Source organism: Marmota monax, unplaced genomic scaffold, assembly GCF_021218885.2.
Source record: "Marmota monax isolate L192 unplaced genomic scaffold, Marmota_monax_Labrador192_F-V1.1 WCK01_AAM20220418_F8-fsc00009, whole genome shotgun sequence".
Classification (NCBI taxonomy): Eukaryota; Metazoa; Chordata; class Mammalia; order Rodentia; family Sciuridae; genus Marmota; species Marmota monax.
This window is the reverse complement of record NW_026694710.1, coordinates 16,776,932-16,804,443: the sequence shown is the minus strand read 5'-3', so window position 1 is coordinate 16,804,443 and position 27,512 is coordinate 16,776,932. Positions and strand designations below refer to the sequence as shown.

The 27,512-nt window shown below is 40.9% G+C and overlaps 1 protein-coding gene and 1 non-coding gene across 3 annotated transcripts in view; both read right to left on the bottom strand.

Moving 5' to 3' along the window:
• Fam184b (family with sequence similarity 184 member B) overlaps positions 1 to 24,700 on the bottom strand; it is a 107,801-nt gene extending 83,101 nt beyond the window's left edge. For both annotated transcript variants that reach the window (XM_046423900.2, XM_046423901.2), the window contains exon 1: positions 24,515 to 24,700. In XM_046423900.2, the coding sequence (XP_046279856.1) occupies positions 24,515 to 24,661 (147 nt within the window). In that variant the 5' untranslated portion in view covers positions 24,662 to 24,700. The remainder of the gene's footprint in view (positions 1 to 24,514) is intronic.
• Positions 12,782 to 12,886, bottom strand: LOC124078841 (U6 spliceosomal RNA). The gene has a single exon (XR_006847071.1). It is a non-coding gene; the product is annotated as a U6 spliceosomal RNA (small nuclear RNA).
• Positions 24,701 to 27,512: the final 2,812 nt, after the last annotated feature.

Sequence of the window (27,512 nt, the reverse complement as noted above, 5' to 3'; positions counted from 1 at the left end):
GAAGTTGAGAATGAGTCAGAAGTACAAAGGCTATTTGTTTTTTGTTTTTTCTCCCCCAGCTTAATATATGCCAGTACTTAGAATGATACTTGACAGGAAACTCTCTGTGACATTGTGAAATGTCCACTCTTGATCTTTTGGGGTGTGCTATATTCTAGAGTATCTCACAGACCCAGGAGGGTACAAACAACTAACTGGCCTTTAGCAACTGCCTACCTAACTGGAACTACCTAAACTGTCTGCCTCCCAAAGTTAACCTGGCCCCAAAGATCCAGGTATCAGTAGGGCATCCTCAGGAGGGTTCAGGGTCCTTTGGTCCACTGTCAGTTCTGGAGTTGATCCACAGTTATACTTAGATTTGACATATGGCTTTGTCCCTTCAATATTTCTGTGTAATTTTTTTAGAATCATTCTATTTTCACTATAAAGTAGTATATATGGTAAAAACAAATCAAAAGAATAACAATAAAACTGTTCCAAATTAAACATTCTTCTTATTTTTTTTAAAGAGTACATACATCCTGCAACTTTAGGTAGTTAAGGACCTTCTGAAGTGCATCTCTAATGTCTTAATGTCTGTGGACTCTAGTTCAGGAATTCATGGGATAAATAAAAAGGAAGCCAGAAAAGATCAGAAAAGAAAGAACTGTGAATGGAAATGGATCTAAAGTTGAATTGTCAGTATGAACTGTATGTTCTCATTTGTTGCCTAGAACATAATAAGCTTAATATCATTGCATAACCTTAAAAACTCAGTTTCATTGTCTTAAAAGGTAAACATGGGTGCATTACCCTAAAGAAATAAAAAGTAGAATAAAAAACCATCTCTGATCCCACTAGAATGAAGGAACAGTCACACCAACATGCTGGTGTGTCTCCTGCCAGATATCTTTTGTACATATGTACTTTAAGGCATTTATTTTCATACCTACACTCATGGTTTGTCTTCAATTTTATTTCCTCATTTTTACATTTACCATTGTAATATCAGTGTCTTTCCTTCATAAACATCACACTTAATGCTGACATAAAATTACATCATTACTTCAAGAATATTTTATTGCTATTTATACCTATTGATGGAAATGTTATTTTCAATGTCGACTTATAAATGATGGTGTTTAGAAAACAATATCTGTATTAAAGCTTTATTCATAGTTTGGATTTTCTTTTAGAACAGACTCTCAAAGCAGAAATTGAGTGGGTAAGGGTACAAACATCTTTAAGAGTCATCACACATATTGTCAAACTGCTTTTGAAAATAGTCATACTGTTTCGTCTTACCACCAGCCTAAAATGGTATCTGCTTCCCCACACCCTCACCATCATTGTGTATCTTATTCTTTAATCATACTTGTTGGAAAAAAATTATTGATTTAATGCTTATGATTCTATTTTAATTTTACAAATCTTGACCCTAGGATGTCAGACATTACAAATCAGTGTTATATATATGCAAAAAAAAAAGACTAAAACATTTTACAGACATTCATAAAAGAAGCATATTCTTTTTTTTTTTTTTTTTTTTTTTTTTGGTACCGGGTATTGAACTCAGAGGCACTTGGCCACTGAGCCACATTCCCCAACACTATTTTGTATTTTATTTAGAGACGAGGTCTCATTGAATTGCTTAGTGCCTCACTTTTTGCAAAGGCTGGCTTTGAACTTGCAATCCTCCTGCCTCAACCTCCTGAGTTGCTGGGATTACAGGGACATGCCACTGGGCCCAGCTAGCTTTATTCTTTTTATTAATCATGCTTCATATTCTTATATTTTAATGTAGGGTTTCACCTATATCACTGTTGACATCTGGGGTCGAATAATTTTTTGTTAATGTGGGTTGTCTGGCTGGTAGCAACATTCAAGTCTCAGCAATATTTGGGACCATCTCTGAGCAGAGATGTGGCTCCAGTGAGATCCAGTCTATTGAAGGAGGTCAGCCTAGACTGGAAGACTAAAGAGTGATTCTGGTCCTAAAGAATCAAGCAAGCAAGTTCAGAGAGGTGCAAGTATGGTGGGATAGAATCTGCAGCTTGAGGGCCAACATGAATTCCAAGCCCACCATGAACAGTAACTGTTGGTACAAAATGACTGGCTGCATTTTCATTGGGGAGGACTGAAGTTGGAAGCCTTTATTGTACTAGTAGCTTGGAGGAACTATAATAGGTAGAACTGATTGGGGTAGTGCTGCCATTGAAGAGTTTGATGGTACAAGGGAAGGAACCAGGGATTTGGAACTGGGGTTTAATAGGTTAATGGGTGAACATGGGGTGTATTAAAAGGTAAACATGGGTGCATTACCCTAAAGAAATAAAGAGTAGTTAGTTAAGAGGAAAGATAGAGGAGTGGTTGCTAAAAAAGTTGGATGGGCACAGGAGGTAATACAAAGGATGGATGTTTGGGTGGTTCCATAGGATGAATGGATTAAAGAGAAATGGGTTATTAGATGAACAAATGAGTAACAACAACGTTTTGAGTTTTTCTTTTATCACAGAGAGTTGTGTTCTTAAAGTGGGAAGGAACCTCTAGAGATCTCAATAGGCTACATTGCCTTTTTAAGTGTTCGCCCTATTTCCAGGATTGAGGATAGAGGTGCATCCCAAAATAGGATCACAGAAGGAGTCTCAGGGCATTGCACCAGTCTGCCACACAGAATTTGCAGAAGCTATTTTTTTTTAAAAGGACAGAAAGATACCTTCTACAAGTCAGGTATGTAAATGAGAATTGCAGATGAATTCCCAGAATGATATATGACTGCACTCATACATCCAATATCATCACCAAAAAAAGCTTTGGTCTGCACTGAATCCAAGATAGCTGTACTTGTTAAAATTAAAAGAACACCAAAGACTCAGGCAGTGAACATATTTCTCAACTGGAATGCAGTGTGATCGACACCCTTATTCCTCTCTTAACTTCATCATTTGCCCTTGAAGGTAGTAGTTATTTCTAATTTGTCTGCAGTGCTTTAGCCTGCTTATACATCCTTCAGTTTGCAATGCTAAAGTGTCCTTTCAACTTCAGTAGCTGGGTTTTTCATGAAGTTTCCTCTCAAATCTGTTTGACCCCTGCCCTGACATTTTGTTATCCCTCTACCCAACTAATTGGTCCCCTTCCTTTATGCTCCACTGCATCCCACACAGCCCTCCATTTCTCCATTACACCCAGTGATGTCTATTTGCAATTGCTGGTTTTTCAAAAGCTCACATGTGAGATAATGCAGGAACTCTCAGAGGTGAAATGATTAGATTATGAGAGCCTCAATCTAATCAGTGGATTAGTCCACTGATGGATTAACTGGGTGGTAACTGTAGGCAGGTTGTGGCTAGAGGAAGTAGGTCACTCAGGGTATGTTTTTGGAGTTTGTGTTTTGTATCCTGGCGAGAAGAATCCGTTCTCTGCTTCCTGGTTGCCAAGTCCTGAGCTGCTTTCTTCTACCACACCCTCCTGCCTTCTACCCTTTTATCATACCCCCACTAAACCTTCTCTATTAACCTGCTGTGTGACCTCAGGGAAAGCTCAGAACCTCTCTAGTCTCCATTCTGTAAACTGGTGAAATGACTAAATTATTTCTATGTTATTTCCAGCCCAAGAAACACAAAGGACTAAACCTTTCCATTTTGCTAGCATTAACATTAAGGCAGAACAATCATGGCAGAAGGGTGTGGAATGGAGTTGGCCAACCATGGACTGAACCACTGAAACTGTGAGCTAAAATAAGGTTTTCCTTCTCTATGTTGTTATTATCTGGTCTTTTGGTTACAGGGACAAAAAAAGCTGACTAAAACAACTGCTAACCATACACGCACGCGCGCGCACACACACACACACAAAAAAAATCTAACAATATGTGCCTCTTGATGGATGTTCACAACAGTTCCTATTAAGTTTTCTTGCCGAAAATTTGAACCCAAGTCTAACCAGTTTTCTAGACATAACTACCAACTTATAGGAAATATCGTGACAGGACAATGTATTAAAGAACATCTAAGGGTGCAATCAGCAAAATCCAAACTTTTGGAAATTACAGGCAATGAGTATGTAAGTGTGTAAAGAGACACCTAATACTAACAGACATTATCAACCAATTGGAACATATAAATTCTTATTTAATTTTGATTTCAAAAAAAAATCTGTAAAAACACTGAGACAAAATTATGTAAGTACTAGAAAAATGTTGGTTAAATACAAACACTGACCAGATATTTTGTGATGTTAGGGTTTCTATTGTTTTTTCAATGTGCTAATGGTAATGTGGATGTGCTATAAAAAGAATGCTTTTCTTTCAGAGATATACACTGAAATATTTATGGACAAAATACTTTAAATTTTTTTTTATAATTTATTTATTCATGTGGTGCTGGGGATCAAACCCAGTGCCTCACACACGCTAGGCAAGTGCTCTACCACTGACCTACAATCCCAGCCTGGATAAAATACTTTTGAGAGTGCTATAAAATAATTGGATGTAGGGAGTAGGTACTGGTCTAAATGAGGCAAAATTCACATGCATTGGTGATTTTGGAGGCTGAGCAACAACCCTTTCTAATGTTATATATATTTTAAATTTCATAGCAAATTGTTGTATAAACAACAACAAATATATTGTTTGAGAGCACATGGTTTGTATAACCAAAATCACACCAAGAAATTTAGCTGCAAGGAATTCTGGGAAATATAATTTTCTTTTCAGTCTCTGCAGCACACTCTGGAATCGGGTAGAATATGTGTGTGTTAGGTAATCAATAGTGTCCACTCCTAAATTTATAATTCAAACTGACCTCTCATTTGAAGGACTATTAAAAATATCCCACTGTCTTCTTGACTTTTAAACTTGGATGTCTCACAGGACTCCTAAACTGAGCATGCTCAAACTAGAACTACTGATATTCCTCCACCCCCACTAAACATTCTCTATTAACCTGCTGTGTGATCTCAGGGAAAGCACTGAACCTCTCTAGTATTCATTCTGTAGATGGGTGGAATGACTAAATTATTTCTATGTTATTTCCAGCCCCAGAAACACAAAGGACTAAACCTTGTTCCCTTTTGTTAGCATTAACTTAATTATATGTTGGTTTTTAAAATAGGCCACCTTAAAAGGGATGTAGCTGGTATATTTTTAGAAGCAGCAATGCTTCATGAGAGATATGAGTGTCACTTTAGCCATCAGGGATCATTTATTCAGCATTGGCAGCAGGTTCAAACAGCCCAGAGTTGCTTTCAGTACGGGCTGTGCATCCTAGAGCCAACTAGCCACGGAACTAACCAACCACCTGCCTGCCTCCCTGGAGCCACAGCCAAGGAGCTGTCTGTGCTGGGAAGATAATGTAGAAGGCCGGTTTTCTCTGGTCCTGGCTTTTGTGTCTGTTTTAGAAATGTGACAGCTGCAATTTTTTTCCAAGGCAAGAGGAAGAGATGGTTTGACCTCTAATGCCTACTGAAGCATCTGCAGAAGGCTGCGTTGTCATTTTTATTGCATAAGTGACGGTGCTCCCACAGAGAAGTGAAAGGGGTTATAAATAAGATTCTTGGAGGCTGTTAAATGGCACTTAGCAGGAGGGAGGCCCGAGTGACAGCTGCACACTGCTAAGGGATCACAACAACATACCTCTTTCCGCAGGACTTCACAGTTAAGAAACACTGCCACGTGGATCATGCTATTTGACTATTTCACTTCATTTTCTCTCTCTGCTCAGGTGGTTTACCTGGTTGCAGAGGGTTCATCTTTTGGCTTCTGTACTCTCCTGTCCCTTCTAATGCCACCTTCTTGCTTTGGCTTACTGATAAACTCATTGTTCTAATGTTCTGCCCTTCTCCTGTTAATGCTGTCCCATGGTGGACACTGTCCAGATGCTACACTCTTAAAGATCACCTTCATAGGGGTTTGGAGCAGCAGACTTTCTGCAGCATTGGTGGAGGTTTACATGCAAAGTGTCACAGCTCACCAAGCAGCTTACACTTGATATTGGGCTCTGGGTTCTCAAAGATCATTCAGTAGAATCTTCAGCCGTTCTCAGCAGTGATTTACAGCCATTCACGTGGCATTTAGTTACCATTCTACACACCATGGTGGATATTGGTTCCAATACCTGAACTGTGAGGAGTCTAAGGAATGTGTTTGGTGACTTTTGGAGGCTCCATAAGGGCTGCGGCAGACACTGATGTGACTCAGGCATTACTAAAACAGCTGGGCTCTTTCACTACATCTCGCCGAGTTCCCAAAACAACCCAGCATTTCATGAAATGCTCACTTTGTTAGTAATTCATGTATAAGTTCTCACCTGAGCCTAGAAACACCCCATGGAGGATGTGGAGATTAATACCTCCATTACTAAATTAATAAATTCATCAATACTGTAGATGAAAAACTGAAGCTCTAGAAAAAAATGAAGGTTCAAGATCAACCCTATGCTCAAATCCAGGCCTCTGACACCAAGCCTTTCTGGTGGCCCCCATTCCCATTCTCATTCTCTCTTTCCCCAAATAATTTATTATGTATTATTATTACACAGGCTATGCATGTAGCATTGTTTGGTATTGCTAGTTATATGTGAAATGTTCTTTTAATTTTCAGAGCACTTGAATCCTAAAAGACTTCTGGGAAAATAGGACTCTAATCCTAGACTCTTCAGAAAATCTGACTTACCAGAAAGGGCCAATACAGTGTTGCATATTTGCATAAGAGTCAATTGGGTTTTCTGTAACAAATGACCTTTCTCCAGAGGACTCTGGGATTTCCAGTTGAGTCCTGCCATAGTAAACCAAAGGCTCTTCAAAATCAATGCCAAAGACTGCTTCAGCTCTGAATGATCAAGGAATTTGCCCTAAGTCAGCGGTTTTCAACAGCTGAGAACAGCACAGCCCTCTGTCCCTGACCAGGAGAAATCTGGCATTATCTGGAGACATTTTTGGTGGCTACAACTTGGAGAAGGCCATTGGTATTTGTGACTTCAGGCTAGGGATACTGCTAAATATCCTATATTGCACAGGAAACCCCTACAATCAGGAATTCATTGATCCCAAATGTTAGTAGTGGCCAGACTGAGAAGTCTTACCCCAAACCTAAGGTAATACCTCGACTGGGCCCTAGTTCACTGTCAGCAGGAAAGGTGCTCAGGATGGTGGCCCTCATGTGTTATCTGACCTAGGTGCTCAGAAACCTCAGGAACAAGCATCTTGTCCCCCCAGAGAAGGGACTGTAAGAAAACTGAAAGCCTGAGAAGGCCCTTAAGGCTCTCACTAGGACAGCTGGAAGCCAGAGGGAGGGGCGTCTTCCCCTTCCAGACTGCTCACTCTGTAACAGTAGGCAGATGCAGCTGAGGAGCTCCTCTTCCCAAGGCAGACCCCAGGAACAGCAGTGAAGAGGCAGAAATGGCTTATACATTCACACGTGGCAGCCCTAAGGAAGTAATTCTTGTTCAATAAAGTCATAAGGGTGGGGCTCAAACTAAAAAGGATTTGTATCCTTTTTAAGAAGAGGAAGAGACCCCAGAGCTCTTTTTCTCTCCATGAGTGCACAGAAGAAAGGCCACGTGAAGACACAGTGGGAAGTCTGCAAGTCAGGAAGAGACCCTCACCAAAAATCAGCCCTGCCATGCCCTGATCTGGGACTTCCAGCCTCCAGAAAGGTGAGAAATAAACATGGGGTTGTTTAAGCCATGTTGTCTGTGGTTTTCTCTCATGGCAGCCTGTGCAGACTCATACACATCTGCACCAAGCTCTCTGCACCAGGCTCCTAGCCCTGGACCACCATGGTTCTGGCATCCAGACTAACAATGACTAGTTCAGGCCTCAGTCCACCTCACCTCTCCACACAACCTGTCCCTGGTAAACACTCTTTCCTCATTAAAGGTTGATGGCTCTCTTCCTGGGGTTCTGAAGCACCTCCCTCACTTGAGTCTCCTCTTAACCTCTCTAAAGTTTCCTTCATGGGCTAGCAATCCCTGAGATTCCATTTTGATGGCCTTCTCTTCTCACTCTGCAAATTCTCTCTAGGAAACCTGTCAAGAGGCCTGCTCCTATAAGGATCTTGAACTGTATCCTCCATATCAGTAAATGAAGGTACTCAGCAGAGAGTTAAGTTTGAACTAAATATTTGCTGAGTAAATGAACAAATACACTTTTTCTAAAAGCAATCTCTAGACTAAACATCTTTTCCAAGTTCCAGGTCTACTGCAGAAGTCAGTGACTGCCCACAAGTATGTCACATAAAAATTAAACTCAGTTACCTCCAGTTAGAAGCACTTATTCTCATAGATGTTAACAGTGGCTGACCTGATTGATCCTGACTGAGCTCAGTTGAATGGATCTGCTCTAGGCTTCAAGTGTCAGGTCATACTAGTCTGGTTCAGACTAGGAGCCGGGTACTGGTCTGCTCTGTTAAGGCCTGGCTGTAGGGCAGTGGCTACTTTGCCTACTCTTTCATAGCAATCACCAATCTGTACCAGCTCAGGCCTCTTCCTGTGTTCACTTCCTTTAACATACTATAGACCAAAGTCTCAGAGAAGCCCATCACCAAAGGGATGTAGAAGTAATCTCTACTCACAGGGTTAAAGAGGATGACAGGAGCAAACAAATATTTGCTAGATATACAAACATATAAACTAGCACAATTATATATCAAATTACCTTGTAAGTCTCTTTGTGAACGTCTTACAGACTCCTTAAATTCTCTGCTGTTTGCTAAGAATCTGGCAGCCTGCTTACCCCCTCCTGTGGCATTGGGTCTTCATGTCCGTTTTCTGCTAGGGGATGTTGCTGAATTTGGACAGAACACCTACTTCCAACTTCCCACTCCCCTGACTTCTAAACAATTCCACCTGGGGAAACCTCACTGCCCTACCCTGCCCAGCTGGACAGCTCTCCCAGGATAGGGATGTGCCCCACTCATTCCTGTGTTGTTTTTGGACATTGTCCGTGGCTATTCTCAATTCAGTTCCCAGCTCCCATTTTGTTCAGTGCTAGTTTTTCCCCTGCCCGTCAACCTTGGCGACTAAGGTCCCTCCAAGTACTGTGCTTCAGCTGGCCTAAGTCACAGTGAGGAGAGAGGATGCTGCACAGACCTTGTGAATGCTGACCTGCTATATCAAAAACAAGTTTCTCTGTATTGGCTCTTCCTGGGGACAGCACCTCCTGGATTTGGCAATGAGTCATGCACGTCTCATGAAAATGATATTAGGACCCACCAAAAGAGAGACAGGTCAGCAAATGAGTTACTGATTAGCTTTGCTTTTAGTGACCTGGTTTAGATTACAGTCAGTATACATGCGAAAGTGTGCGAGCATGGGCATACTCTCTCTCTCTCTCTCTCTCTCTCTCTCTCTCTCTCTCTCACACACACACACACACACACACACACACACTCACAGAATACTCAGTTCTAATCTTCCCTCTCATATTTATTTAGGCTGTCGCCAGATAATTTGATAGTCTTCCTCAGGACAAATGGGCCTTGCTCCAGGAGGCTGAGGACAGGAATAGCAAGTCTGGATGAATGCACTTTGGCAGCAAGAAGAGGGAAAGCTTTGCAAGATTAACGTTGGCAGTATTGCTGGCTCTTGCCTGCTGTATTAATTTCTCCCTTAAAAGAAAGCTGACCCGTTTTTTTCCAGCCCACAGCCCTAATGGACTCTTATTCAAAGGCCATCCTTCTCCCACATAAAGAGCTGCATTGTATTTAATGATAAGCCTTTTAATGGAATTTGCTATTTCTGGGTCTCTGGGAAAATGCCATTAATGAGTTTGCAAGTGCAAGGAATAGCAGATGTTTGAGGGGCATGCTTTTTCAAGGGCAGACTGCCCTGGCAGGAAAATGAACAAAAATCAGAAAAAGGTTCTTTTTCACTTCCTTGGCTCTGGCTTGTCCTTACTAAAATGATGATCTACACAATCTAAATGTTCAAAATGTGAAGAGATTACTCTGCAAACTCTTCTTTACCCAACACCTAACTAGATGTTTCTTACCCTACCATTACCTATACATGTTTCTGCCATCCTAAACACAATAACATCAGCAGAGTGCACAATTAGACTGATACTGTGTAAATAGAGCAGGGAAACATCCTTCAAACCTGTATTTGGTTAATGTCTGTTTAAGAGACAGAACACAACATGTGGAGAAAGATAGAGAACGGCTCAGGGGAAGTTTAATCCTTGTACTGCCTTGACCAATTGAGCTCTTGCCCACAATCTCACAGAGCTTAGGGTCCTCTGGTGGTCCATTGTTTTTTTCTGTCTCTGTCATCTATTTGTGGAGTCACTTTGTTTCTGACTCCAGGGCTTGTCTTTTGGACTGGTAGGCAGCAATGTGGTATGCAGCAGCATGTTTGTGAAACACAGGTGGCAATTCTCCTGTTAGCCCCCTTCTAGCTCTTGCTGTTGCCCTGGGTATGGGCTGTGGTCCCACCATGGTGGAGAGAGAGTTTTCTTCTTCTGATGTATCCTGGTAGGACTTGCTGCTCTCCCCCTGCTGCTTGTCCAGGAACTGGGGTTGGTGCAGGGAAATGCTGGGGGGAGAGGGCTACACTGGGAGTAGGGGTCCTCACCTACAGCCTGCAGAGGGGAATGGCAGGCAAGCTGGCTCCCTCACTCTCTTTTTCCTGACTGCTTATCTCCTCAGGCAGCTGATGCACAGAAGGTGAGGAGAGGGTGCAAAGGACAGGCTCACTGGCACTCCTTTGCTTGGGGAATGAAAGTGGAAAGACCTGTGGGGATGGGCAGGTTCCAACTTCTGGATGCACAGGCTTAACTTGGAATGTGCAGCTTGCTTCCCCATATTGTCTGGTGCTGAAGCATCAGCTATGCAGCCATTGCCTCATCAGATTTTCTGGTTACCAAAGATACCCAGATATTGTATGGGTTGTAATCCATGTCAAACATGATTTTCATTATTGTGGGTCTGGGTGGTTGGAGAGTGACTCACTAGAATGAGTCTGTGAATACTGCTCACCAAGCAGAAATGAACTTAGAGGAGTGGAGGTACAAGAAGGCTTGAGCATGTGACTTCAGTGATGGATCAGGAGTGAATAGAAAGCCAGACATAGGTCACATCAGATCAAGGTCACACTATGAGTTGGGTGTTCTTGTTTTTACTTTGCAGATGAATAAACAGGCTCAGGGAAGTTGAACCATTCTGCTGAGGTCCTTCTCTTAAACCTTGGTCCCAAAGTCCTCATTCCCCCAAACCCTCTACCTGGCTCAGACTCACTCATATATTGAGTCACCACCTTCTAGGTTTCTATTTAAGACATGGTTGCAACAGACATATCTCTTCAGACAGGCTAATTAAATACATTTTATAATTAGTCCAGTCCCCCATCAGTAAGCTTCTTGTTCCTCCAAAAATTTCTGGCCTATATTCTAAACAGTTACCAGAGGAATTTTCTAAAGTACCTATTCAGATGGGTATTTCACTCATTTTGAATTTGTCTTGAGTCTGATTCCTATAAGATTTTTCTGTTGTTGATGTAAGGGGAAAAATGATGCCTCCAGAATAAGGCTGAACCCATACAGAGCCATCCAAGAGCACCAGGACCACATAGCAGACTAGACACAGTGAAAGGAAGTATTAGTGAACTGGAGATCATTCTGAGGAAATTGGTCAGATGCACCACAGAGAATCAAGAAGAAGAAAAAGTAGAACACAGGCTCTGAAAGTAAAGAATTCCCCCCAATAGCAATGAAAATCTGAGGGGGAGAGAAGGAGGCATGAAAGAGAGCCAATATAGAGCTCATGCCAAACTGATGTTAGCATTTCCCATTCAAGCCAACATGGGCTTCTCAGACCCTTGCTTGACATTTGAAGAACTGATAATCCAGAGACTCTGGTGCAGAAGAAGTAAGGAAAGGAGAACAAAATAGGTGTTGATTGAATGCCATTATGTGTCACATACTGTCCCATATTCTGCTTCACTAAATTGGTCCATTGGCCTCAAGGCTGAAAACTTTGCTCTCATTTCATTATGGAGCAAAGTTTCACTATATTTCATTGGTTTGTGTGCCTTTAGTTGTTAGCACAAAGACATGCACATAGTGGGTGCTCAATAAATACTGTTGAATGAGCATTAACTTTAAGGCTTGCAGGGTTTGGTATCAGGTTCACAGTGACATAGAGGGTAAGAGAAGAATGGATTGAATTCAGAATTGTTTGACTCCAGTGCCTGCACTGATTCCACAAAGCCAGGCACTGTTCTCATGTCTCTTGCTATGGTTTGTATCTTAAATGCCCCCCAAAAGTTCGTGTGTGGAAGGCTTGGTACCCAGTGTAGCAGTGTTCAGAGGTGGGACCTCTGGAAGGTGATTGTATCACAGGTCTCTGACCTCACAACTGGATTAGTAGGATTCATACTGGATTTATAACTAAATGCGCTATTAGGAGGTGGTAAAAACTTTAGGAGGCGGGGCCTAGTTGGGGGAAGTAGGCCATTGGTACCCTGCCCCCTTTCTCGTCCCTGTTCTCTTATTCCTGGAAGATTGCTCCCTCACCTTCTCCTACCACAATGTTCTGCTTTGCCAGAGGCCCAAAACAATATGGCTAAGCAGCCACAGTTTGAAATCTTTAAAATTATGAGTCAAAATAAATCTTTCCTCTTTTTAAACCATTTTTTTTCTAGGGTATTCTGTCACAGTGAGGGAAAACAAGGTCACTGGCTCAGCCTTCAGTGAGGCACCAAGGGACAAGTTTTCAGGAGAAAGCCCCAGCCCCTCTCTCTGACTCAGAGTCCTTACAGTCCATCCCAGAGGCTGAGAGAATAGCTCTCAGCATGGCAAACAGTCTCAGAAAAGTATGAAGTGCTTCACAGATTGCAAAAGCTCCTGCACATGAACCATGCTAATCTTCTCTATATTGTTCCAATTTTAGTACATGCACTGCCTAAGTGAGCACAGGGCATAACCTTTTAGGAACACCTGCTTAGTACTTATTGTGCCTCAGGAGTCTGATAATAGCACCATTCCTAATGTTAATATCAAACATTCACAAGTAGGTCTTTCTGCTTCCTGTCCTGAAGTTTTTACAACTAAGAAAAAGGTTTTCTTAGGAAACAGGGGCAGAGTCTTATACCTGAGAGAATTACTGGAATGTCTGGTTCTACTGGACCCCTGAGTTATGAGAGAAGCATTCATTTCTCTGATATCTTGAGCTACCTGGGAATGTTTTCCAGGGACATCCTTTTTCCATTGAGGCTAAGAACTTCAAACAGATCCATTAAGCAGAATGTGAACAAACAGCTTGGGCTGTGTCTATGTCAATGTAGTTTGAAATCAATTATGCCATTATTTCTGTAACTACCAGAGTTACTCCCCCCAGGTATTATTCCAGTGTTAGGATTGTAGGAGGAGAGATGTAATACATGCCTTCTACGAAGTCAAGCTTTGCAGTTAGCAAGTCAGGACCTCAGCATATCTTGTGTATTAGATTTTTTTTTTAAACTAACCACTAAATAATTCTCTTTCTCAGCTGCTCTTTTCAATCTTCCTGATATTCTTTCAAAGGAATCTACTATGATAACAAAGGTGAGTTATGCTCACAGGAATCTTTAGGATTATTTCCAGGAAGTAATCTAGCAATTGTGTAAGGACAGAGGCAAAAGGGGAACCACCACAATATTGATTATAATAATGACCAACTGGAACCAACTAAAACGGCCAATAATGATGGACTGTCTCAAAGCAACATCCTTAATCCTTCAGATTGTTCAAAGTTTTCAAAGTTCTTGCTTATTATCTTAGCAACATTGTAATTTAATTTTTGTATAAGAGAAGCAGAAAATATTTCACCAGTACCCATTCAACCTTTATTCAAAACTGTCACCTGTTTAGGCCAGTTGTAGTTATTGTAATTATGTAGCCAAACACCATAGTACATCAATTATATATACATATGGAAAGAAAGTTGCTTTCTTATGAAAACTGGGTTGAATGTTTTGGACTCAGTAAAGGCAAGTAGCTAAAGAAAAAAAAATGGTATCAAATTAGGTTTGACAGAGAAGTGAAGACTTGGGAACCAGTTTTAATGGTTTAGAATGATTCTGAGCTCAGATAGTTTTACTTGTGTTTTAGATTCTCACTCTCCATTTGAAAGACACCAAAATGGGAAAATTACAGATGGATTATGGGTAGGTAATCTTACATTTGAAGGCTTGAAATAAGGTGAGTGTGCTGAACGGAAAGATACTGAGAGGTAGATAAGAGCCACCTCAAGTGACCATGATGAAGAATTTATTATAGATGAACATATTTTATTCCAATGCAAACTGGAATTTAATCCCAGGGGAATCCATTGGTGAGTTTTAAATAGAAGAATGGTGCTCTGGTTTGCATTTAGAAGATAATTCTTGCCACATGGGAGGGGGTAAGAGTGAACCACAAGGCCAGTCAGGAAGCCATGGCAGGAGTTGGAGGCCAGAGGTGAAGGTGCTTGGGCTAGGGTGGAGGCAGAAATGGAGAACAGACATGAACTGACTCATTATGTGTTGATGGCATAAAGTCACCAGGACTTGTTTCAGAACTAGATTTAAATAGGAGACAAATAGGACTCAGTTTTTGCTTGCTTTAATTATAATACCTTTATTGAGATATAATTAGTGTATCAGACCACTCACCTATAAAGTATACAATTGTGGCTCTTGGTATAGTCAGAGATGCAATCATCACTACAATCAACCTTAGAACTCACTATCTCCCAAAAGAAACCCTACACCCCTTATACAGTACCCCCTCACTGTATTTTGCACATCTTATTTATCCATTCCTCAGTTGATAGACATTTAGTTTCTTTTCACTTTCCAGGTATTATAAACAATATTTTTATGAACACTCCTGTTCAAATGTTTGTGTGGACACAAGTTTTCATTTCTCTAGGGTGCATGCCTAAGAGTAGCAGCATCATATAACCCTCTGTTTAACCATTAGAGGAACTATCAAGACTATTTTCCAAAGTGGCTGCACCGTTTTATATTCCTACCCCCCAGGTATGAGGAGTTGCAATCATTCTGGTTGTGCGGAGAAAAGACTGGAGGAATGCTGGGGTAGGATGGGGTTGTGAACAGAAAAGAATGATTATATAAAAGTCCAGGTATAAGTAGAGTTCAAGAACACTCAACTTGAAGAACACTTCAGACTGTTTCATGGTATGACACAAAGATTAATGAGAGATAGCTGCCCTTACTCAGGGCATTACATTGTTAAGATTCCAACAGAGAGAGCTTGTTAAAACAGATCTGCAGATTTCAAATCTAAAGTAGTAAAACAGACTGGCCCAGAACTGTTTACACATCTGTCCCCAGACACGCTTCTGCAAGTAGGAGGATATCTTCAGAGACGCAAAGGAGTCAGTGGGTGAAATAAAACTTCCACATCTTTAAATCATGAAAACTCAGGCTCAAGAGGCAGGCTGTTGCTGAGGACGCCTGTGGCAACAGACCTTCCTACCAACTGTGACACTGCCCTGGCCTCTCTGTCCTAGGAAAGGGCTGGCTTTGCTCTAGATTACTGGTGTGACCACTGGGTAGAAAGAAGTCCTTACCCTCTGCAGTTCCTGCAGCTCAGGACGTAAGGGAATTGAATATCTGTCCAGCTTAAGATCTACTTGGCACTGGATTATGACCAACACATTTCTGACCTTCCATGTTAGAAAGCTCTTGACCAATTACCAAGGAAGAAATCACCACCCCCTACACTTCCAATGAGGAAAGTTGTCCCCTTTAGATTGGCAGGTGGGCCCCTCTGAAGACAATGCATCTTAGCTGATACTGGCCATACAAGGATCAGGAAGAACACACCAAGTTTAATCCCCAGTTTATTACCCTCCAGGTGCCTTCATTCCTGCTTAATTTATATTCATAAGTATAAATAAGGGTTAAAAAGTAGCCCTTTTAAAAAAGAATAAAATTTACATACCTTTAAAAAATAACTAAGCAACTTAGTGAGACTCTGTCTCAAAATAAAAAGGCCTGGGGATGTGGCTCAGTGGTTAAATGCCCCTGAGTTCAATCCTTGGCACAAAAAAAAAAAAAAAAAAAAAAAAAACAAAAAACCTACGTAGAAATTGTAATTTTCTTTCCTGTAATATCTCTGATTTATATGCAGAGGCTGTTCTCCATTACATCCTCTTCCCCTATATTGCCCACCTCCTACTGTACCCCACACCCAATATCACTCTTCTCAGCTAATCTGTCTTCATAGACCATGGTTGAGATCTAGGACAAGGGACACACAGTCCCCATGCTTGGGTTGTACAACTGTGTGTGAAGTGGTGACTTTGACTTCCACAGCTTTGTATGGAATGTGTATTTAGATAACTACTACACTGCAATTCAAAAGTTCCCTACCCTAAGGTTAGGATGCTTTCCCAAATGAAAGAATTAGTTTCTATTATGATACCTTACCATATTCCTTAAAACTGGCCCCATCCTAAGATCTGTCTATTGGACTCCAAAATAAAATCCCTCTTTCCCACTGAGCTAACTGAAATACAAGGCCAAGGCATGAGGCTGTTTGAAACCAAAACATCATTTTATTACCAACAACACTAATATTGGAGATGTGTTTTATGTCCCTGGCAAGATGAATTCCTGATCCTTACCAATCCACTCACAATGTCAGTCTGGGGCAGCTCCTCCTCCAGCACTTCACCTCCTTGTAGAATGGACGGGTAGAGTAGGACATGTGCTTCTGTGGGCAGATAGCTATATGAGGAAGAAGGGAGCAGGAAACAAGAGCTCCACAGGCCCAGTTGCTTCACCAACATGACTAATCAGATATGTCCACCCCCCTTGCATGGGAAAAGTAGTAAAGATGATTGAGAGAGGCTTGAAAACATAAGGACAAACAGGAGGGAAACATCTCCCAACTCCACCACCCCCACCCCAGCACTGGGTCTTGGTATCCTAGCTCTGTCAATACATACTAACATGACATCAGGCAAGAATGCCGAACCCAGACCCTGCACCCATACATTGGATTCTCCTTCTATCAAAGACCCTGCTTCCTTCCCTGCCACGCAGAATTGCTATGCATACGAGGAGTAAGTAAGTATGTTAAAGGCTTTGAAAAGTACACAAACATAAGGACCATAGTGTGGAGAAGGTGTGGGCACTTGATTGAACCTTTGCTCTTGCAGCGTTGTATGGATTCAGATCCATATGACCATAGTCATGATTGCCCCTGAGTTACCCTAGCTGGCTTCTCTTGCATACTTTCCTAGAAACAATAAATAGATAAAGCCATTAGAGTCACATGTGGGCTTTACAAATGGATCCAGGGTCCAGGGATGTGCCTGACTCTGATATTATCTTAAGATAAACCAAGTGCATTACAGGACTTATTGCCACCCAGACCATGCTTCCCTCAGCAAAATACCCTGACAAATTGTACTCTGTGCAATTCAGATCTGTATGCTTCTTTTTCTTTGATCTCATGGCACCTTGGGGCCAGCTCTCACATACTAGGACTGGGTTGTTCCAGAACAAGGGTCTTCCAACAAACTGGCAGATGTCTGAAACAAGAGTGACCAAGAGGGTCCCATTCTACTCCTACTTTGAGCTTGATGGTTTCTGGCACTAAGAAGTCTGCTCATTCCCTCCAAGGTACCTTTCCTCTAATTGCTCCAGATGAGAGGTACTGCCACAGGTCTGTTCGCCTCTCTTGCTGTGGTCAGGATTCCCAAAAGTCAGCCTTAGCCATCAAAATGGGGTCATGGGGAGGAGCATAGGCTCTCCCACTCATTTTTTTTTGTTGTTGTTGTTTTAAGACAAAAGGCTCTTCATTAAGATTTGTATCTGGGGCAAGACTTTCCCTCCTTGAAAGTAGGAACCAGGGAATCTTGGGTAGGAGAGAGTGGGCCTTTCCTGGGGTGAGGTTGTGGTGAGAGCTCCATATGGAAAAAATGAGCAGGAGATTGCTGGGAGAGTGCAGACAGAAGCCCACAGGTGCAGGCACGGGCTGAGAAAGCCTGCCTCATGCTTCCAAGACCAAAAGCTTCACAGTGGCTTTAGTGTGGGGGGTGGGGATTTGAATTCTCCTCCCCTTCCAAATAACTCCTCTATGAACACTTTTCTGTTTAAACCTTTGCTTGCTCCAAAGACAGTGGTTTCTCAACCCTGTCTATGCACTGGACACTCTTGAAGGGCTTTGAGAAGAATACCAATGCCTGCTCCCACGTCCTCTGTTCCTTGTCCAATGGCACCTGGGTGCACCAATGCTTTCTGTTTCTTTGCTTTTAAATTTTGTGCTTAGAAATAATCTCACACATAGGAAAAAATGAACAGATAAAGACTAGTACAGAGAACATCCACATTCCCTTTACTCAGAATCATCTAATTTTTAACATTACATCCCATTTATCATTTATTCTATAAATATATTTTATAGTCTACATTTTATTATAACATAAAATGCTTTGTAAGGCATTGTATTTCCTTAAAAGTAAGATATACTTCAATGTGCATTTCCCAAGAATGTTTTCCTGCAGAGCCATAATATAGTTGTCAATGCCAGTGAACTTATCATTGATACAGATGCTTTATTCTCTTTATTATCAGTATTTCAATTTTGTCAATTGGCCCTATTATCTCATTGGATAAACATTGTAGCATGTTTTTCCCCACCAGGATAGAATCCAGTCTAAGATCAGACACTGCATTTCATTGTCAAGTCTGTAATGGCTGTGTGTTTTTAAAAGCTCTGTAAGTGATTTTAGTGTGCATCCTGGACTTTGGATTGCTGTAAATATTTCCTGACTAGACTACCATTGAATGCCTGCTAGTTGTCAAGTATTAAAAATAAAAACTAAGGCACTTATTACTTTGAGAGACCTACTATACACAAATCAACTATAATATGTTAGGAATAAGTATCATGCAAAAAATCTTAGCCAAATATGTGGAAGGAAACTTTGATTGAATTTAATAGACTTACTTTGGGCTTACTATGTACCAGACATTGTATAAACTACTAATGCAACAGATGGATAAGAAAAAAGTAATTAACATTTATTAACAATTATTTGACACATTTTGACTCACAACAGTGAGGGGTTTTTTTTCCAAAGGCTTTTCTTAGAGGAAACAGGATATGATTTTTAGAGATGAAGATATTTCAGTCAGAAAACCTGAAGAGGAAAATGGATGAATATATATTCACAATACAAAGGTATGAAATCAAGCTAGGTGTCTATTAGTGGATGAATGGACAAAGAAAATGTGGTATATATACACATGAAATATCACTGCTTTAGCAAACAAAATATTTTGTCATTTGCAGCATGGTAGTTGGAATTGAATACATTACATTAAGCAAAAATAGATCAGGCACAGAAAGACAACACTGCATGTTCACACTTACAAAGCCAGGAAGCTTAGATGCTAAGAAAGTTGATGTCATAAAGGTAGAAAGTAGAATAGTGGAAAGGGTGAGGGGAAGGAGAGAGAATGGCTATTAGATACAGGGGTGCACCTGGAAATAAGGAATAACCTATACCAGAATGAGGTAAATATGGTTGGCAACAATTATTTGTATATTTCAAAACAGCTAGCAGAAAAGGTTTTAATGTTCCCACCACAAAGAAATGCTAAATGTTTCAGGTGATAGATGTACCAGTTATCTTGATCTTATCATTACACACTATATACATGTACTGAAATATCCCACTGTACCCCATAAATATGTATACGTTTTATGTCAATGAAAAAATTTTAAAATAAGCACAAAAAAGAGAAAGATGGGTGCAAAGTGGAGTATAGAAAGAAGTGTATTTCACTGAAATTTGAGAATTGAGTGCTTGGGTGATAGGAGCTAGAGAATGCAAGATAGTACAGTGACTTTGAAAAACAATATCAATTTTTTCAAAAGTTAGACATAAATTTAGTATGCAACCAAACAATTCTACTCTTATGTACCCAAGAACACACAAAGACCTGCAGATTAATATAATGTTCATAGCATTATTATTGATATTAGTCAAAAAAGTGGAAACTCAAATATCTATCAATTGGTGAATAGATAAAACATGACACATCTGAACAAGAGCAAAACATGGAATGAATTATTGATGCATGCTACAACATGAATGATCCTCAAAAATATTATGCTAAGATTTAGCAATTAAGTAAAAAAAAGAAGTACAAAAGTCAGAGGAGAAGGATCAAATATTGTATGATTTCATTTATTTGCAATTTCCAGGAAAGACAAATATAAAGAGACAAAGAGTAAATTAAAGGTTATAGGGTTGAGAATATGAACAAGGACTGGGTACTAATGGGCATGAGGGATGGATTTCTTTGGGATGAAAAATCATTCTAAAATTGGGTCATAGTTATGGTACAATGACTATAAATTTGCTACAATATATTGAACTGCACACTTAAAACAGGTGAATTTTATGATATGTAAATTGTACTCCAATTAAGCTGTAAAAGTTAAGCATGAAATTATCAATCATAACAGGCAGAATAGGAACAGTGATCTTAGAAATGAAAAATATAATTATTAAAATTCTAAAACTTAACAGATGGGAAAAAGTCTGGAACAGACAAATTATTTATAAGATTGACAAATTGGAAGACATGATTAAGGAATCCACCAGGAAGCAACAGAGAGACAAAAGAATTTTTCAAAATAACCTCTCAGGGATTTCATCTCACCCCATTCAGAATACAATTATCAAGAATACAAGTACCAAAATAAATGTTGACGAGGACATAGGGGAAAAGGTACACTCATACATTTCTGGTGGGACTGTACATTAATGCAACCACTATGGAAAGCAGTATGGAGATTCCTCAGAAAACTTGGAATGGAACCACCATTTGACCCAATTATCCCACTCCTAGGTTTATACCCAAAGGACTTAAAATCAGTATACTATAGTGATATGGCCACATCAAAGTTCATAGCAGCTCAATTCACAATAGCTAAGCTATGGAACCAACCTAGGTGCCCTTCAATAGATGAATGGATAAAGAAAATGTGGTACATATACACAATGGAATATTACTCGTCCATAAAGAAGAATGAAATTATGGCATTTGCCAGTAATGGAACTGGATGTATCACGCTAAGTGAAATAAGCCAATCCTCAAAATCAAAGACCTAATATTCTCTTTGATTTGCAGATGCTGACTCACAATGGGGTGGGGGAGTAGAGATTCACAGGATTGAATGGGGGAAGGCGGATCTGGAGGAAGGATGGGAATGGATAAGACAGTAGAATCAATGGGATATAACTTTCCTATGTTTATCTATGAATGCACAACCAGTGAAACTTCACATCATGTACAACCACAAGAACAGGGAGTTATACTCCATGTATGTATGATATGTCAAAATACATTATACTATCATGTATACCTAAAAAGAACAAATAAAAAAACATAGCCTCTTAGGAGCCAGATGGGGAAGCTTCCTCATACAACATAGTGGCACTTTCAGAAAAGAGAATAGAGGCAATGGAAGGGAACAATATTTAAAAAAAATCATTGATAATTTTCCAAAATTAAAGATGGCATGAGTCTTCATAGCAAGTACTCTCCTACATCTGCAGAGGACAAAGATAAATAAACACCAACACAGTTCTAGTGAAACTTCTGAACATTGAAGATAAACAACAATAAAAATTTGAAGTGTTATAAAGAAGAAAAAAGCAGATTATCTACAAAGCAATCAAAATTAGATTGGCAATAGAATTTTTAACCAGAAACAACAATTAGCAATAATTTGTACTAGAACACAATAGAGTACTGCCATCAATGTGCTATGGGAAAGTAATGGTCCAGTAGAATTTTATATCCAAATACATTGTTATATTACAATGAGAGCAAAATAATTTCAAGTATACAAAGAACTGCCTACCCAATCACCACTCCCTACAGAAAGAATTAGTAAAGGATGGACTTCAGCCAGAAGAAAAGTGAACCCAAAGTAAGCACTTTGGATTCAAGGGGGGAAAAAAAGAGCAGATAAATTGATAAAATGTCAGTAAATTCAATTAACTTTTGACTATAAAAACATTTTAAATTTAAAAGGTAAAGCTACAACTAGTCATTGATGTCAAGATGAGAAAGGGAAAGACTGTTAAATGGGTAAAGTATACAAAGCTCCTTTGTAGGAAAAAAACAGATGATAGATTTGTTAGGAAACCGTAAAGTTAAAAATCTATGTTGAAAAACACAAATCTGAGAAGAATAAAAATAAAGTCCAGAGATCTTAATCCAGTTGTGGAATATAGATCATGTTATTAATCCAATAGAAGGCAAGAATGGAGAAAAAGGAAGCAAAGAGAAGAATTGATAAATGAAGAACAAAAAATATGATGGAAGGATAGGCCCAGATATATTAATAATCACAATAAATGCACCTGGATTAAACTCACCAATGAGAGACACAAAATAAAACTCATGGAAGGGTTAAATGTGCAGATAGGGAAAATATGTTCAATACAAAGAAAGATGGCTTATCAATACAAAATTCCTAATTTAAGCAATTGTATGAAAAAAATGGTAAAGAAAGGCACTACATAATATTCAACCATGACCTGTAGTTAAGAAACACAGCCTACTGTGTGCCAGGGATCATGCCTGCCTTCTTTACTGCTATATCTTCATTGCTTGGCACATTATAACTAAACCATAAATATTAATGAGTGGAAAGATAACTATGTAATATTGAAGTAATCTATTTATATGCTGACATCCTCAGAAAGGTAGGAGCTGTCTTATTAAATTTTATGCCATCCATATTCAACATAGTGCCTGGTACATACTAGGCACTTCATAAATTCACATAAAATTCAAGGATCGTATTTGTCCAAAGAGTCTCACCCAACTGTTCCTGTTCACATGACATATCCTATCCATTTGAATGTATTCAAAGGACATAGTCTTTTGTTTCTACTTCTATAGTAGAAGCAAATACCCAATTTGAAATTTGAAATACCCAATTTAGCAACTGACAAAATAGCAATGTCTTAGTTCTCCATATTCAAGCCTTTTTCTTCAAAAATATTTTAGATTCTTTGAAGGTAGAGAAGATGGCTTACATTGTGCCATGTGCCTTTCTAGGTATTTGAATTATTTTTTTTTCTACTGGGGATTGGACCCAGGGGCACTTAACCATGGAGTCACCTCCCTATCCCTTTTTGATTTTAAGCCAGCGTCTAGATAAGTTGCTTTGGGCCTCACTTGAGTTGCTGAGGCTGGCTTTGAACTTGCAATCCTCCTGCCTCAGCCTCCCAAGTTACTGGGATTATAGGCAGAATAAATGTTTTGATTGGTGTCACTAAGTAGATGAATGTAGGTTAGATCCATCGTGCCAGTCATACATGCCAAGTTCTCCACTGGTTATCTACATTCCCATTTTTCAGTCCTTGACTAGAGATCACTGTTTGGAGATAGTTTTATGTGCAAAGAATGAGGGGAAGTTAACTAGAGAGGCAGGAGAAGGTAGCTGAGTAGTTCCCACTCTGTGCTTTATTCCTTTCTGCAAAATAGTGTGTGTCTGGTGGTGAGAATGCCCATGATTCCACAAAAAAAGTGGGTATGGGAAGTAAGAAGGAGATAGTGAGGAAAAAGTATGTTCTATATATTTCTGGACAGAATCTGGCTCCCACCTTCCACTGGCAGGCATATTCTAAGGAGTTTATTAGGAGACTAAAAGGAAAACCTGCACAAACAGCTAGCTGCATCCACTTCAAACCCTGTGCAAAAGACAGAGAGGAATGGAGTTCTCCATGGACAGACAAGGCACATGAGGGGAACCTATGACAAGGAGCTCCTTAATCGGGAAGCTGAAGAGGGTTAACAGCCAGCACTGGTGGCAGCCTCTTGATAGTTTTCATGAATATGACACACGACTCTGTGTCTCTGAAATGAAGTAGGGAGAAGGTCTGGCTGACCTCCCAAGGTCCTTTCTAATCCCATAATTATATAGTGAATTGTACTCTTCCCCATTTATGCTCCTACACACGTCTGCAGCCAGTTTGATAGTAAGTCCCCTGGGCTGCCTTCCAGGGTTAGTGCAGTGCCACGGCAAGCTGCTGGCACTCAACAAATGACTCAAATATTTGTTGAATGGAAGGAATAAATGAATCAAGTGTTTAAATAGTGCTCACATGACCTCCCAGCTGTAAAGTACGGCGCTGAAAAAATTCACAACATTCCAGGCACGATCACTTAAGCATTGATGGCAAAGGAACGAAAACACACACACCACACACACACACACACACACACACACACACACACACGATTCATTCACATTCCCACCTTGGTAAAAGCACAACCCACCTGCTCAGCAGGCAGGCTGCGGGAGTTTCCTTGGCAAAGGTTCTCTCTGTTTCAGAATGGTGCCTCCAAAAGGTCAAGTCAACCAGATTTAGCACCGTTTCCTTTCCTGGTTGGCTTCAGAGACAAAGTTTGTCCGGATTTGGCACGGGCCTCCCCAGAGGCGCGTCTGCCCTCCCTCCCTGGCTCTAGCAGCCCCGGGCGCACAGCTCGCCAGCTTCAGCGCCCTACCTTACCTTGGTGAGCTGGGCGATCTTCTTGCACATTTTGACGTGCATCTCGGGATCACAGTCCATTCTCCAGCTAGTGCCACCCCGGGAATCGGCTTTGGAGCTCGGGCAAGTCCCTGGCGGGTGAATTTTGCTGTTGAGGGCAGATGCCATAGCTACAAGGCGCCCAGCACTCAAATGCTCTCGCTTGTGCTTTCCCTGCCTACCGTGTGCACGTGCGTACGCGCGCGGGCGTGTGAGCTAGCGGGCTTTCTTGGGAGAGGTGGCACTGCAGTCCTACGGGCAGCACAGCCGCGTAGCCCCTGCTTTTCGGAGATGTCTGCTTCCCAGACCCACCAACGCGCCCACCCTTCCTCGGTTCGCTTACCCACCCTCCCTCTGCTCGCGCTCGCTAGCTAGCTGGCTCTGCGGGCGTCCGCACCCTGCAGCGAGGCGCCGGCGCCCAGCGCTTGCAGCTCGCTATCTGTGCGCGGCTTGCGGGCGGGTGCGAGGTTTCTCTTACAATCGGAAAGCTTCTGCGGCCTGGAGCCGCGGTCCTTCGGTTTTTCGCTGGCTTGGCACTGCGCTCTTGTACACGTGGGTGGTGCGGGGCTCCGGACTCGGTGGCGAGGGACCCAGCCCGAGACCGGCATTCTGGGGCAAGGGGGAAGAGCCAGCCTTGTTCTCTGGCAGCCAGACAAGTATGGAAAGGACACTGTGGCAGTGTGCAAGGGGTGGCTGGGAATAGTGGTGAGGAACCCAGCACCAATACCCCGAGCTGAGGTCACAGGTTTGTGGTGTGTGTCTATGTGTGTGTCGGGGTGGGACGCTAAGGGAGCGGTGGGGAGGTGACAGCGAGCAACCCGGATGCGAAGAGGTTGTGGAGTCTCCGGCGCAGTAGCGGCCAGTGCCAGAACTGCGGGAGCGCACAGAGGGACTGGGAGTCCACCTCCAGTGGAGCCGGGACGTCGCGGGAAGACTGCGGGGGTGGGGGTGGGGGGCTCCCTCTTACGAGTAGCGAGGGGGCGGGTGACCAAAATCTGGGACGAGAGCGTGCAGAACGCACATAGTGCAGGATTTGGTAAGAACGCGGGTAAAATGTCATCAGAGGAAGAAAGGAAGGTGGCAGGTGTGGGAGAAGGACACAAAAGGGACTGGAGAAGTAGTTGAGTAATAGATGGAGCTTAAAAACAGAGAGTCCGGTGAAGGTGAAGGGATTCGTCTAAATTCACGAAATTGCCTGGAGCCAGAATCCTGTCAAGTTTTCAAAGCTGGTGCCTCTTTAGTTTGTTTGGAAGGGAGGGGTTAACGGGCTAAGGTTTTCCTCACATGCTTTTCTCTGGTTTTAAACAGTGGTCTTTCAGGAAAGTGAACCCTGATCAGATTTTTCTAACGAGTGAAAATGCTGTTACCATAATAAAGAATTTACATGGTTAATACATTTCATTTTGCTGCCTTTTATTGAAAATTTTAATAATCTTTACAAAGCAAACTTCAATGGGTCTCAAACACAGTCTCACCCCTCCATGCTGCAGGTAACAATACCCATTTTATAGATGGGGAAAACTGACCCAGAAAATTTATACCAAGTCAAAGCAATTAGAAATAGTTGTGTCTGACAGCCACATCAATATTTATAGCAGCACAATTCACAATAGCTAAACTGTGGAACCAACCTAGATGCCCTTCAGTAGATGAATGGATAAAAAAATATGGCATATACACACAATGGAATATTACTCAGCAATAAAAGAATAAAATCATGGCATTTGCAGGTAAATGGATGGTACTGGAGAAGATAATGCTAAGTGAAGTTAGCCAATCCCAAAAAAACAAATGCCAAATATTTTCTCCGATATAAGATGACTGACTCATAGTGGGGTAGGGAGGGGGAGCATGGGAGGAACAGAGGAACTCTAGATAGGGCAGAGGGGTGGGAGGGGAAGGGAGTGGGCAGAGGGTTAGCAAGGATGCTGGAATGAGATGGACATCATTATCAAAAGTACATGTATGAAGATACAAATTGGTGTGAACATACTTTATATACAACCAGAGATATGAAAAATCGTGCTCCATATCTGTAATAAGAATTGTAATGCATTCTGCTGTCATTTATTTTAAAAAATCAATAAAAAATTTAAAAAAAAACATAGTTGTCTTTGAAAATGAGTGAGATACTCCTATTCTAGATCACTTATTTTCCCTTTACTACATTACACTGCAGGAGAACTGAATGGCAAACCTGGGTTTTTGGTTTGTAGTGTTTCATCTTAGGTACTACTCTTCAGGACAACCTTCCTCCTCAGAGTTGATTTAGATAACAGAATGTCTGACTCAGAATCACCAAAAGATTCTTGGGCCATATCCCGTACCCCTAGAGGCAAATACCTCTGGGCATGGGGGCCAAAAATCCACATTTTAAACAAGTTCCCTGATTAATTCCAAATTGTATATTTTCAGTATTTTCTGCAGAATCTTAATATACACTGAATTCTGCAGGAATTTAACCACCATGTAAATACAGGAAAATTAGCCTTTGTGGAACAGAAACACATCATCAATGGCCATGTAACTACTGGTATTTGGTTGTCAATAAGCACACTTCTAATTGCCATGTTCACTATATTCATGTAACTCTATTTGTGTGCAAGCCTCTGAGTACTATACTGTCATTCCAGACTATCTAGATATTGAAGTACATATTATTTAATTGTAATTACTTCCTTTGCATTTGTCATTTACAGTATTGTCATGAAATTATACCAATTTTTAAAAATGTGTGTAAGCAGAGTATATTATCTATAAATTTCAAGATAGCAACATAGATGTTATGAAAAGGTGATGTTGGGTCTGAATAAACTGGAGAACCACTGCTTTAGATGATTTTATACACATTCAAGTTGTAAAAGTGCAATCTAATCCCAAGTTTTAATAACTGAAATTTGATTTTATTAAGTCCTAGAGCCTAAATCTTTTCCAATAGCATGTTATACTTTCAACTTTAAAATGGAACACAGTGGGAAAA